A 14,442-nucleotide genomic window follows, 5' to 3' on the forward strand; every position below is an offset into this window, starting at 1 on the left:
GGGACAGCTGTAATGAAGAGTGACACTACCTAGTATACTTCAATTAAAAAAAAAAAAAAAAAGAATGACGAAGCCAATGTGGCAAACTGTTAGCCACTGGCAAACTGAGTGAAGGCTATATGGGAGATTTTGTTCCACTCTTTCAATGTTTCTATAAGTTTAAAATTATTTTAAAATAAAAAGTTAAAAGACACACACACACACACACACACACACACACACACACACACACACACACACACACACACAGAGTAACACTATCTAGAGGCTGGAAAGAACAGAAAGTTCAGAGGAACCTGAGCACCAGGGACTGGGCTACAATAGCTGATTCCTCCAGAGACAAGAAGACTCTGGTGAGAAAAGATGGGATGGTGACCAGAATCACACTCTTCTCCTGCTCTGGTCAGGGCACCATTACCTCTGCTCTGCAGAGCTTTCTCATTTAACATCTCACCAATCCTCTTTACAGTCAAGGGAGTCAGGCAGGGCAGATCTTCCCAATTCCCACTTGACAAATGAGAAAAATGAGACCAACAGAGCAGCAGTGGTTTGTCCTAGACAAGAACTGGAGGAAGAAGAAAAGTCAAGTCTCTTGACTTATGATCTTTCTACTAAACTACTCTGACTCTAGATCACTAAAAGGAAAATCCAAAACATGGTATTGAGGAAACATTTTAAACTGTATAGATTTCTCTGACCATTCTCTTTTCATCTTACAGTCACTCTCAACTTCTCCCCCACTCCACCCCTCACCATGCATGCAACAGAGTTCTTAAACTCCACTTACATATCCCATGCTCCCTCCCTTGATGCCTCAAAGTCAGTGATTCAATCAGTGAGTTAATTCACCACAAAGCCTTGGCTGCCATTAGACACCATGTCCTCAGGGAAACATTCCCCTTGCCAGCTCATCCTCAGCATACAGATCTTTAAATGCCAATTAAAGAAAAGAGGAATGCTGAAAAAGGAAAGGCCATGGAGAAACACCCTAAGAGGGGAGAACATTTCAAATGATTCTTCTTTTAATCTTTTTGTATATATATTTTTTATTGATGTATAGTCAGTTTACAATGTTGTGTCAATTTCTGGTGTACAGCATAATGCTTCACTCACACATGAACATACATATACTCATTTTCATATTCTTTTTCATCATAAGTTACTACAAAATATTGAATATAGTTTCCTGTGTTATACAGTATAAATCTACACAGAAGACATCGAATTGAGCCCCAGCCTGAGGTCCACCCACCAAATCAACTCAGTTAGGGTCTTGAGCTTCTAATAAGGAAAAGTACTAAAAACCTACCATTAAATCATTCATTCATTTCTTCACTATTGATGTTTATCCTGTATACAACTTAGGTGCTAGAAACACACACACACACACACACACACACACGCGCGCGCGCAAAAGAACATCTGCCTTCAAAAAGCTTAAATTTCATTTTTTGTTTCACTGTTGTAGATGAAGCCATTTTTTGACAAATTAATTTGCTTCTATTGTTTATGTGAATTTAATATATACAAGTGATAATTTGTTTTCTTCAAGTCTCAGTAATATGACTGTAGGAGATACATGGGGAGGAAGAATGAAGGAATGTTGGGTTTCTTCTTTGGTATATTTTTTCATCTATTCCAGAAAATGTTTTTTAGAACCCTGAATTGGCCCATGGCTCTTTGGGGAAAAGCTATGTTGGGCAGTAAATAATCTTTTTTTTAATTAAAATACAATCAATAGCTTTAGCAGAAAAACTAAGACAAAAAAACCTTACCTTTTAATGGAGAAGGCAGCTAATCAAGATATAAGGAAAGAGCTACAATCAAGGGATATACCAAGTTCTGTGGGAGCAAGATGACTAATTCTCCTTTAAGGGTTAGGGAAAGGCTTCCCAGAGAAGACTGGCTTGGCCATTGGCATGGCCTTAGAGAATATAGAACACCTGGATGCTAGAATGCTGAGCCTGCACAGACAGGGCTGGAGAGGTCTCTAACGGCAGACTAAAGAGTCCTAAATTCCTAGCAGAAGAGTTGCCTTGGGATAAGAGAAATATGCTGTAGGCCTGGTTGTTTCAAAAATTCTACTATCCCTCTGAGACATCTGCTCCAGGTAAAGTCCATCAAAGTCTGTAGTGGACCAAGCTCTACTCTGCACTCAAACAGACCTAATGCTCTGAGCACAAGCCTGAGACTCTACAAGAGACTTCTTTATCTTGCCTTCACACACTTCTGCTTCCTGCCTTGCACCCAGCCTCCCACAGCAGCCAGAGCCACCTTATCTGACAAAGAGCTCTGCTGGTGGATACCACCATTAATGGTCTTAAGACTTTAAACTTAAAGCCAGGCAAAATGAGAAATGGTTCAGTTCAAATGCAACCTTTAGTGGTTTAACTTTAAGCAGGCCAAAGATGAAAATAAAAGTCTTCTGACGCTGCACAAACAGAGCAAAGGAAACAGCTCATACCAAACCACAGTCCATTCAGTGGAAGCCCCAAATCCAGTAGTCCCTGACACCCTACCCACCCATCACCAAACCCATGTTCCGGCTAGGCCCAGCCTAGGCACATAGCACAAGCAGCACTGGAAAGAAGTGTAGGGGAGCAGGTCCTCAGGCCCTTCCCTGAAGCACTATCCAAATGGAAGGGAGTAACTGGACCCTTCCCATGCCCCACCCCAATGCCACAGAATGCCAGCTCAGCCTGGCCCTTGTGGGACTTAAAAATCTGCAAAGAATCTGGCAGTGTGCAACCTGAGCACCACAGACCACACTTCTCAGGAAATGAAGGCTACTCCTGCAGCCCACGTAATGAGACTGCCACACACAGTCTAGATATTAACGGCTATTTAAGGAGTGCTGCTCTGGAACAGAAAAACTGGGCTGAAGTCTCGCTACTAACTTGATCATACACTGTCCCATTCTCATCTCCATGCAGTCCCCCTGATGACCAAATTCCACTCTACCTTTAAGTCCAATCCACATACTGCCTCTTCTGAGGGGAACTTCCAGCCTCCTACAGTCCTGAATGATCACCCTATTTTATCTGGATAACATTCATTCACTCAAAAAATATGTAGCAATGCCTTTCCTGTGGCAGCACTGTTTGCTGTGGTATTGCTCTATTTCCCTCACTGGAACTCAAGTTCTTTGACAAGGCTGCCCAAGTCCTACACTTCTACTACCTAAGCCTACCAGGAATTGTCTCCAAAGGCAGCAAATGTATTACACTAGATGATTAAACGTGGACACACTCTATCTCAAGAGCCCATTGCCAATCCTCCTCCCTCTAATGCAGCCTGCACCTCTGGATCAGATCCTGTTTACCACCACTTTCTGCAGGCCTCACCTTGCTCACCACATTGATGACTTTTCATTCCCTATGGCAGAGTTCTTCAAAGTACAGATGCTAATCCCTCAGCTAATGGATCAGCTTTTTTTTTTTCAATTATCAGAGTTTATAAGTAAGGGCATACACTATTTTATAAAAGTTTTGTTTCATTTAAAGAATAGTAACAATAATTATAGCGGTTAACATTGCTGTAGCACTGTGTGTCAGGCACTGTACTAAGCACTTTCTATTTCTTATCTCATTCATCCTCACAGTAGCTCTACAAGGTATCATTATTATTATCTCCATTTTTCAGATCAAGAAACTAAGACACAGAGAAGTAAACTAGGTTGTGGCATTTAGAGACAGTCTGGCTCCAGAGTCCAAGCTCTTAGCTACCACACTAACCTGCAGAGTACAAAAAGGGCTTTTATACACATATATGCACGCCTGTACACAGGGCTTAAAAACACTTCGCGTGATAGTATCTCTTGTAAATAAAGTCCAAACGTCTGTCTCCTTAGCTTTACTTCTCACTGCTTCTTCCATGTACCCTCCACTCCCACCAGACTGACAAACTCATGAGGCCCAACCCTTCCTATAACCCTCTTCCCATCAGCCTTCTTCCAATCTTTCCCTTCCCCGTCCTAACCAACCTTTCAGGCTTACCTCCTCTAGGAAGGCTCCTAGAAAAGGGGAGGAAGGGAATTACCACCAGTTTAATGCCTACCATGCATCAGACATATTACCCTCATTTAATCTTCACAACCCTGTAAGGCTGCTATCACTATGCCCATTTCACAGATAAGAAAAAAGTAGTTCAGAAGGTTAACCTGTCAGTGGACCACAATTCTAAAATACACACTTTTTTCACTATACCTTCTAAGCCCCTTATGACCTATTCCCCATGTTTAAATACTTATAGGTATACTATTTGATTTTGCATTTTATTAAAAACTATCATATTATTTTCCCATTTATATATGTGCTTTATCTCTCCAACTGAACTCTGAGCCTCTCACCCCAAGGGCCTCCCCTACAGCACCTAGCACAGAGACTACAGAGTTTTACCAAACCAAAGTACTAGGTCTAGGCTCAGCTAGAAGAGAAAATTATGTGTTCTGGGTAAAGCTGCTAAACACCTGTGCCTTAACCATACATAACTATTAATTAATCCCTTTTAGAGCTAAGGAAAAGGTTCTCTTAACCAAGAAAATCATATAGTGAAGCCTATGAGTCACTCTTGTCAGCAATAATATGAAGATCCCAGAAAACAAGTAACAAAAAAAGAATTACAGTGGGTGGAGTGTTTTTTCCCTTCCCACTCTGTAGGGAACACAATTGGGATGATGCTCTCTACAGAGTGCACACAACTTCAACTATAGAATAAGGGAATCCCAAAGGAAAGGCTAGCAAAAACCAGCCAATCCTAAAGTCACTCACAGAAAGCCTCTAGAGGGCTTAGACTATGGTAGCAAAATACTGGCCAAGGAAACAGAGAATGTAGACTCCAGTTCTGGTTCACTCATTTAGTCAACAATATTTATTGAAAGTAATACCAGTCAATTTAGTGTGTAATCTAGACAAGAAAGTTACTTAACTTCTCTGGATCTCAACTCCTTCACCTCTAAAAAGAGCTTAATAAGTACTTTCTTGTCCATTTCATAAGGTGTCGAGAGGGTCAAATGAGAAAAGGACAGATCATCATCAGGGACAAAGTATAAGATTGTATTTTTTTAACATTTTTTATTGAGTTATAGTCATTTTACAATGTGGTGTCAAATTCCAGTGTAGAGCACAATTTTTCAGTTATACATGAGCATACATGTATTCATTGTCACATTTTTCTCCACTGTGAGCTACCTTAAGATCTTGTATATATTTCCCTGTGCTATACAGTATAATCTTGTTTATCTATTCTACATTTTGAAATCTCAGGTTGTATTTTTTTAATTGTGGTAAAGCACACATAATATAAGAGGCTCTATTACATATGCACTTCTCTGGCCTAAGGGGAGAACCGCGGTGGGGAGAAATGGGAAATGAGATCAGTGGTAACCTCAACTGTGTCACAGTCACCCACTTTCCTGACTCTCTGCTGGGCCTGTAAGATTTCCAGGAATCACTGTACAAAGTCAGTTCTAGAATCTTCAGGGCAGAAAGGCCTAGAAGACTCAGAATCTCAGAGTTAGATGGGCCTTTTGGATGAAACTCATCCTAACCCCCACCCATTTCTCATCTTTCTTCCAGCTCATCACTAGATAACCATGATGGCACTGCCTATGTGTATATTTTCTGAGAGCCTCAGATATCAAGCAACATTTTATAAGCCAGATTATCTAGTTTCCATAACTATATTTATTTTCTTATTGCTATCTCTGAGTCTTCAGAAAATTCTGAACTAAACATTCTGTGTAGGATTCAGTTACATGAAAATACGAAAAGTTCCTATGCCCAACTTGGACCCAAACATAAAAGAAAAGCAATACCTGGCTGAAGCTAGTATGTTAATAGTGCAGATATTGAGTAAGAGTCCCTCCATGGAAGAAAGGGTTTCAAAATCCAGGTTTGGATGACATGGTCCAGTTGGCCCTTCTCACATCTTCTAATGTTAACCTTACTCATTCTGAATGGTGGTCTTATTAAGAAATTCAGCATTTCTTCACAGAGGCCCTAGGCAGCTAGTCTCTGTTTAATAGTTGTAATGTTAAAGCAATTGTATTTCTGGGTTGTCCACTCCAAATGGCAGGGAGTTATAATAGTTTGAAAAATCTTCCTTGTTTATTAACAGGTAACAAGATTAAACAACAATTTGAATTACTTTAGTTAGAGAAAAACTGCTATTTTGAAAGTTCTCAGCCCCTCTGTCATGGAAACATCAAGTCATCCTCAGCAGACCCTTATTCTTGCAGGTCTTTTTACCCACCTTTTAACTATATAAATATAAAGCAAGTGGGCACACATTATCCTTGGGGAAAAGGATACACCATGATATTTTGTGACTTGGCAAAGACTGTTCCTAATACCCCTTGGTATGCAAAACTGGGAAAATGAATACAAATATGCACAGAGTCCAAAGCCCTCCCAGACCAAAGACTGAAACCTTGACCACTTTTTTTTGAGGTTCAATATTATTAGAATTTCTCTGACAGATTTTAAGTCAAGTTAAAGATAGTAAGGGACAGTAAGAGCCTACAGTAAGCGCTCACACTTAGGAAAGAGAAAGTCTGAATGGGTGTTCCAAGCTCAATACTATAACCAAAATAATCATGGAAGAAGACTTTGTTCTGGAACTGAAATGTAGCTAAATCTAGAAATACTTCTAGACGCAGCCAACTAGAGATTGGAGGAGGTCCCTTCTCCCATGGATGGGCATACACACACACACATACACACACACATAAACTTAAGAGCACTCACTTGGAGAGGTCAAGCACAGTGGGGCCTAGGCCAAGTGTGACACTGATGGAGCACTATCATCCTCCCTCAAAGAACCACTGTAACTTATGCAGAACCAAGTCCTCATGGCTACAGTAAATAAGGAAACAGCATACTGTGAGATGTCTGTTTTTATTTTTTATTCTTTTTTTTTAACTCTTTTTTGGGAAGAGGCAATTAGGTTTTTACTTATTTATTTTAATAGAGGTACTGGGGATTGAACCCAGGAACTCGTGAATGGTAGGCACGTACCCTCCCCACTGAGACATATGTTTTTTAAAGCCACACTGTGTACCACAATAAAGGCATTTAAAAAAAAAAAAGGATAAATAATTAAATAAATAAAAGCCACACTATGTGATCAACAGAAGCTAAAATATGGGGCAAAAAACCAGACCCATATGATTCTCTAGTCCTCTATTTGGAACTAAGCCTGACCCCTCAGAGTTCCTGAATACACCAGAAAGAAAGAGGGAAAAGAAAAGGCCCCAAGAGAAACATACTACATTTCCTGATAATTTCGTACTCATTCAAGAGATTAATCTTAATATTGAAAACATCTAACCTTATTCATACTGCAAACCAATGACAAGTTGATGAGGTATGTCATATCCATTGAACTTTAATTTTTCCAAAATATGCTACACTGGCCTACCCATGGGCTTCTAATCATGACTTCTGAAGCCACACAGAAACACAAGTTGATCTCTTTCAAAGAACAGCCTCTCAAGGCTATCAAGACAATGATTATTTTGTCTTCAGGACCTCCAAACCTGGCTCCTTCAACCCCTCTTCAGAGGACTAGACTTCAAGGCCACTCTCCATTCTGCCTCCTTTACATGTACTCTTGCCTGTCCACATTGCCCTTATAGTGCCTAGCCCTGAACTAGTGCAGCCTACCACAGAGAGCAGTCTCAGAGCATATGAGAGTACTGTGTCTTCTTATCAGCAATATTTCTATACCTCATAATGTAAGCCTAGGAGCCAGTCTCTTTTTCAGACACAATGTTATTCCCTGTAAGGAGATTCCCTAGTCCACCCCGTTCTTCACAGGCCTGGAGAGGCAAAGACTAGGCATGAGGCAAGTAGCTCTGCCTGCTGTGGTCCTAGGATTCTAGGAGTACTGATAGCTGTTCCATCCCTCCCCACCGCCTACCTCAGGACTTCTTGCTCCCCAAGATCCCTTTAGTGCTTAGACTTTCAGCCTATGACATTTTATTCCTTAATGCACTTGTCCACCAGGGCAAGATGGGTCATGACGGGACCACAAAAGAAGAAATGGCAGGCAGGATAGCACAGTAGTTACATGGGCTCTGGAGTTAGACAAGCTGGGTTCAAATCCTGGTTCTATCACTTACTAGCCATGAGACCTTGAAAAAAACACTTAACCCCTCTCTACCTCAGTTTTCCCCTCTGCAGAATGAGGATAATAATAGTACCCATTGATGGAAATGTCCTATACCTGGATTGCAGGGGAGAGGTTACAGAGTATATATATATTTGTCAAAACACAAACTGAACACTTAAAATGTACATTTTACTCTATGTAAATTATATCTTAATAAAATCAATTTGAAAGGTAAAAATAATATAGTAACTACTCATGGAGGATTGTGAGGATGAAAAGAATTTTAAAATACCTAAAATAGTTCCAGAAATCATAGTAAGCACTAAAGAAATGTTACCGATTTGTAATGGAGTTTTGCAATGCTGCTCACAATCTCTGTGTCCTGTGATTGTGCTGGGGAGCAAGGGAGGGGTCTGAAAACCGAAAGCATCCTCAGCTAGCTGAGATGTGGTATTTTCCCAGGAGTTTCATTACAGACCTGGCTTTCACCAGTGTTACAAACCACACCTCTTCCATGCTTCAGCCAAGGTTGCGTTTAACACTAGGAAAGCCAAACCACAGGATTCATCATCAAAACCAAAGATATTCCAGTGAAATTGGGAGGGATCTGCTTTCTTTAGTCTTTTTCTGGCTCAACCCATGATGTCTTCCTGGGCCAACTAGGTTTTTATTCAGTCCTTCACCAAGTCTTCCCTGAATATCTTCTTTGCCCAGCCTATGCAAGAGCTAGGGAGTGACAGAAGGAAAAGATATTAAGTTTCCTGGCTTCCTCACCCTCACCAAATTCACAATCTACAGGAATTACAAATAGAAAGAGGAAACTGATATGAGAGGCAACGAAGTATAATGAAGAGAGCACTCTGCAGGGAGACGGACAACCAGTGTCTAGCCTCAGCTGACACTTACTAGTCACATGATCGTGAGCTAGTCCCATGACCATTGTGAACCTCAGTTTCCTCCCCTATAAAATGAAGGGCTAAGAACAAACAATCTCACAGTCTGTGGCCTGATGATGGTAGAAAAATAAGTGTAATAGGACTTGTTTCAGGCTCTCAGCCCTGTGAGAAACCCCAGGGTGAGCCAAGTGAGTTAATTTAGAAGAAGAACCGATTGTCTTAGATCCAGAATGCAATTAGGGGAGTGCCTCACTTGCTATAGCTGCTGCAGCAACAGTCATGATCTGGAGGAGATCCCTTTCAGCTGCTATTACAGGGAACGGGTTCACTTCCATTTTCTCACCTTATACTGCCCCACAGGGCCAAGCCAGAGAATGAAGGATTCAGGATGCCAAAAGTGGCTCATTTCTGGCATTTCCTCCCAATTCATTCCCTGGATCAGGCCCAGAAGAGCACTGTGAGGTGAAGGGCAAGGTAAGGCAAAGCAGGCAAAGATGACATCTGTGGAGCACGACACTGTTCTCTTTGGAAGTCAGCTACTGCAATGCATGTCTGAAGGACTATGGGACCTGAAAGATACACAGTACAGTGAATTATGCAAGAGAATTTTTTTTTCATTTATGGAGGTACACAAGACGGTTGTACAACCATCTACTGCTAGTTCAGTGAAGTTCAGTTTGACAATTCTTGCACTCTAGCCTCCCTCAGGTCCTAAAGAGAGATGAAACTGACTCAGTCTCTTGCTCTTAAGGGGCTCAAGATGTGGACAGGGAAACAGTTAAGAGAGTAATCATGGTACAACAGAAAACTTCACAGAGTGCTGTAGAGGCACAAAGTAGCTGTGCTTACCTCCACAGAGAGAAGAGATCAAAGGCAGTATTGCTGAAAAGGTGACATCTAAACCAGGTCTTGAAAGGATGAGGAGGTATTCATGGGGTAGAGAAGAGGGAAAAGGACATTTTCCCTCTTCTCTAGGGATGAGAAGGGCAGAGAGAACAGCATGTGTGAAGATGTGAGATATGAAATAGCCTATCATACTTCAGGACCTGCAAGCAGTCTGGCAGAGTTGGAACACAAGCTAGGTGACTGCAGAGGCCTTGTGTTATTTAGACCCCACTTCTCAAACAGGACTGCAAAGACACCAAGAGAAAGGAAGGTAAGAAAGAGTACTGAAAAGCAGGTGAGGCAGCAAATATATACTCCACCTCCTCTCCTGCCTTTCCCCAGGCTCTGCCTTACACAGCCCTCTCCCACACCACACACCCTCCTGATAACTCTGGAAAGGAAATACCCTCCCCACTCGAAGGTCAGTAGCTCCAGAATCCTCAGATGAAAAGGCAGGTCATCTCCTAAAAAAGAGAAACAAGAACCACAAGCACCTAGAAAAGGGACATTAGATACTAGTTTACGGAGATCCAACCAACCCTAGCATCCATGCAACTGAGAAAGGCTGAAGGAATCTCATCCCATCACCCAAGCCCAGATACAGTGTCTTTTTCACCCAAACATCTCTAGTGAGCCATCTCCAGCTTCCGTCCTACTGTGGGAGAATGAGAATGCTGTAGGAGCTGGAGTAAGGCAGCTCAACAAATCCAGAGCTGACTTATCCTTTAAAATGACTTTAGCTACAGTTTATATTGCTGCCTTATGCTAAACACAAAAATAAATTTTAGATTAAAAAAAAAAGAAAAGACTCTAGAGTATCTCCTAAGCAGGACACATTCCTGAGCCTCAGCCATGCTGAGAATCCTTAAGTTACTAACAAAGAGCAGCCAGGTAGACAAGTCAAAGTAGACAAGGAAGCCATGGAAACAAGATTACACCCAAGACCTGAAGTCTGTGACCACACTGGGAAACAGCTGGGAGTAGAGAGAAGCATGGACTTCGGTCAGACTCGAGCTCTAATCCCAAGCCACCACTCATCAGCTTCACTGAACCTTCTAGTCTTCTCGTCTGTAAATGAGAATAATAATAGTATTTACCTCAAGGCATACTGGGATTATCAAATAAAGTACAGAATATAAACTACTAGCTTGAGGCACACAGTCAGTGTTTAAATAACTTCCCTTTAACCAGAGCCACAACGATGCACTGTTGCACAATTAGGGAGGAGTGGCCCCAGTCACAACACAGTCTATACGAACAGCACACCCTGGAGTTAGGCAATGCACAGTCCAAAGCAGCCAGCCACTTCGACTTTGGTCTATAAGCAGTGCCAAAACTCAGAAAAACAAAGATAAAATACTAACATCAAGTGCATTCAAGACAACAGATGGGTCTGAGACCTTACAATTAATCTAAATAACAACTATGAGACACCAAGGACATAGAGTTCTAAAAACCTCAGCACCTCCTTCCCAGCCATCCTCTCTGCTCCCACTGGAGTAAAAGCCAATTCCTGGACCTCCATTATCCTCAAGTCTGTAGGTGAACTTTATCAACCAAGGATTGGCCAAGTGCAAAGCCAGGGATGAAAGCAAATACTGCACGTTTCCAGCTGAGATCCATGTCCTCTCTGCTTGACAGCTAGGCCAAACACTCAAGGGCAGGCAGTGTCTCTTAAGGTGTTAAGTCTTGTCACATGGGACCCAGAAGATTGAATCCAAGACCTAGGGTAACCTTATTACCCTGGTTACCTAGGAGTAACACCACTGCTCCTGAGCTTCTCCAGGGCAGATAGGGACCATGTCTGATTGTTTCATGTGTCCTCAGACCCCAGCACAGCATATGATACAATCCACCAGCTATAAATGATTGCTTAATAAGTAAACCAACATGGACAAGGCCTTATCCCCATCACCTGATCTCTATGTCTCTGCATATACTCTACCTGCTGCCTAGAATTAACTTTCTTAACTCCATTTACTTGGCTGTTTTTTTTCTCATTTCTCAGGTCTCAACTTAAATGTCATCTACTAAGGTAATATGAGCTCTTTCCTGATGCCCTAAACAATATTAAGTTCCTTTACAATGTGTACCCTCTCATCGTATCCCTTATTTCTACTTCATGACAGTCATCAGACTTCATTGTGATTGTTTCATTTTTGCCTTATCTGCTAAGCTGTCTGCTCCAGGAGAGCAGGAATCATACTGTCTTGTTCATTATACTGGTTTCCAGGGCCTACTACAGTACCTGGCACAGAGGGAGTGTCCAATATGTTAGAATGACTGAACACATGAATGAAGGAATGAAGGGATGAGAGAGCTCCAGTCCAAAGTGACTAGAGTAACAGGGGATTCAAAACGGTCTGCTCAGCCTTAAGCTGTCAATTGTTATTTTTTTTATTAGAATCTTAATGGAGCCTACAAATATCCATACATGGAAGACAGCAGATTTGATGAACAATAGAACAAAGAACAGTTTGTATGATAGAAAGTAAGAAGAGATAGAGTAGGGGTTATGAAGCAGAAACCCCACCTCTGAGTGCCTTGAATGCCATGCTAGGGAATGTGGTTTATTAGCCTGCAGGATGGCCACTATCTGACCTGGGTTCACTAAGTGTACAGGGGCCCATGGTAGGTACTATCCTGCGATAGCCATCCTTTGAGTTCCCTTCAATGCCCACAGACTGGTAGCCTTCTTCTCCTCCCTCCAGGTTCACGCCCATTTCTCTGAGCTATATGGGATCATTCAATAACACAAGTGTCCCCAAGGATAGTTTGTCCAAATTATCTCAGCCCAATTTTACTAAAGAAAGCTGTAAATATGGAAGCTGTCATTTAGGAACAACAAGATCAGAAGGCTGTGTGTTTAGCTGTGTGACAGGAGGTTACATAACCAAGCTTTCTGAGTTTTACTAATCTCGTCTATAAAAGAATAATACCCATCTCACAAGGTTATAGGGAAGATTGAGATAACACATGCAAAGGGCCTAGTACAGTGTCTTTCATCTAGTGAGGATCCAATACAGGTTTGTTTTTTTTTTAAATCCCACCCAGGGCACAGAGCTATTACTTCTTCCTAAATGCTAAGCATTTTCACTTAACCTGATACAGCACAGAGACCCATAATGCCAGAGGCTACGCATACAGACTTTTGCCTGCATTACCTCCTAAAAGGGGATGGGTAGATTTGCCCTGTTTCTATTTTCTGTCTAGCTGTCTGAGCACTGAGGAAATTACCAGCAGGCAGGCTGCTGGGAGTCGGGAGGTGGGGGAAGAGCTGAGGCTCTCCCAGAACTTCAGATCTATTAATAGCCTGGTCATAGTCTACAGAGGCACAAAATTGTCTGTACACTTGGTAACACATGGCTCAAGACTGGCAATTTAGGACTGGGGTGTGTTCCAGACCAAAGACTGTAAACTGGGGTCCACTCTAAACAATGAAATGTGGGAGCAAACTAGGGCAACCAGAAGTAAGGTTTTGACTCCTCACTAGATGCAGGGAAGGAAACTGCAGAATAAATCCATCACCGTCCTCACCCCTGCTAGCTTTATGTTACAGTAGGCCTCAGATGGGGCTGAGCCTTTGCAGGATTTCAGTTTGCCCTTAGAAATATCTTCAGATACTCACTCCAGCCCTGACCAACTGCATCACCTTGGACAAGTCACTGCCCTCTAGCTTGTTTCTACATCTAAAATTCAAGAAGGGAAGGCCAGATAATACTGCATCTTGATGAGCTTGCTCACAAATCTTCATCTCAAAGTCCTAGCCCTGATTTATGAGAACTCAAGTCTAAAACACTGTGTTCTAGAGATGGAGAGAGAGAAATCGCCAGTATACTGCCCTCTGCCACCAGCCCCAGCTTCTCCACCAGAAAGAGAGGCAAAGAAAATAAGGAACTGGGAACAAGCCATTCCAACCTCTCAAATCCCAGAACCTCCAGCCTCAGAAGACCATAATCTTATGGCACCCAGGAAGGAGCTCAGTGAATATAACCAAATGACCTCACAGGACCAGAATGTGGCTGAGAACTGCCAGCTCCCATACAGTTTCTTAAAAGGCAGACCTGGAGCAGAGGACACACACACACACACAAAATTACACACAACTGTACATTTTTAGGGCTAAACTAAAAAATCCAGAGCACAGATAAACCAAATGAGTTTAAAAGACAAAACAGTTCCCAAGCCAGTAAAACTGTTATATAGGATTACATATGTATTAACATATCTGAAGAAAAAATGTATCCTTCATCAGGGAGTTTGCTCAGCTCCAGAAGCTGAGAAAAAGCAGAGTCACAGACATACAACTGGGTTTATTGGCAGAATGAACCTATCCCTCATTCATTCCACAGAGGTTTACTGAGCACCTACTATATGCCGGGCATAATTCTAGGCCCTGGGAATACAGTGATCCTAACACTCTCAAAAAGAGAAGAAGTCAATGAAGTTCAAACATTCCATTTGCTTCTCCATGACCTTTCCATCCCTACTGTGAGGCCAATATATCTGGCTAGTGAAGTGGCTGTATCAGCCAGGGTCCTCAATCTCA

At 41.9% G+C, this 14,442-nt stretch overlaps 1 protein-coding gene across 4 annotated transcripts in view; it reads right to left on the bottom strand.

Moving 5' to 3' along the window:
• The window catches only part of STIM1 (stromal interaction molecule 1), a 169,835-nt gene that overhangs the window by 101,055 nt on the left and 54,338 nt on the right, over positions 1 to 14,442 (bottom strand). The window contains exon 2 of one of the 4 annotated variants that reach the window (XM_074372511.1): positions 10,839 to 10,961. The exons of the other annotated variants lie outside the window; for them this stretch is intronic. Coding sequence (XP_074228612.1) covers positions 10,839 to 10,887 — 49 coding nt within the window. The 5' untranslated portion in view covers positions 10,888 to 10,961. The remainder of the gene's footprint in view (positions 1 to 10,838; positions 10,962 to 14,442) is intronic. 4 annotated transcript variants of the gene reach the window in all.

The sequence above is a fragment of the Camelus bactrianus genome, chromosome 10 (genome assembly GCF_048773025.1).
Source record: "Camelus bactrianus isolate YW-2024 breed Bactrian camel chromosome 10, ASM4877302v1, whole genome shotgun sequence".
Taxonomy (NCBI): Eukaryota; Metazoa; Chordata; class Mammalia; order Artiodactyla; family Camelidae; genus Camelus; species Camelus bactrianus.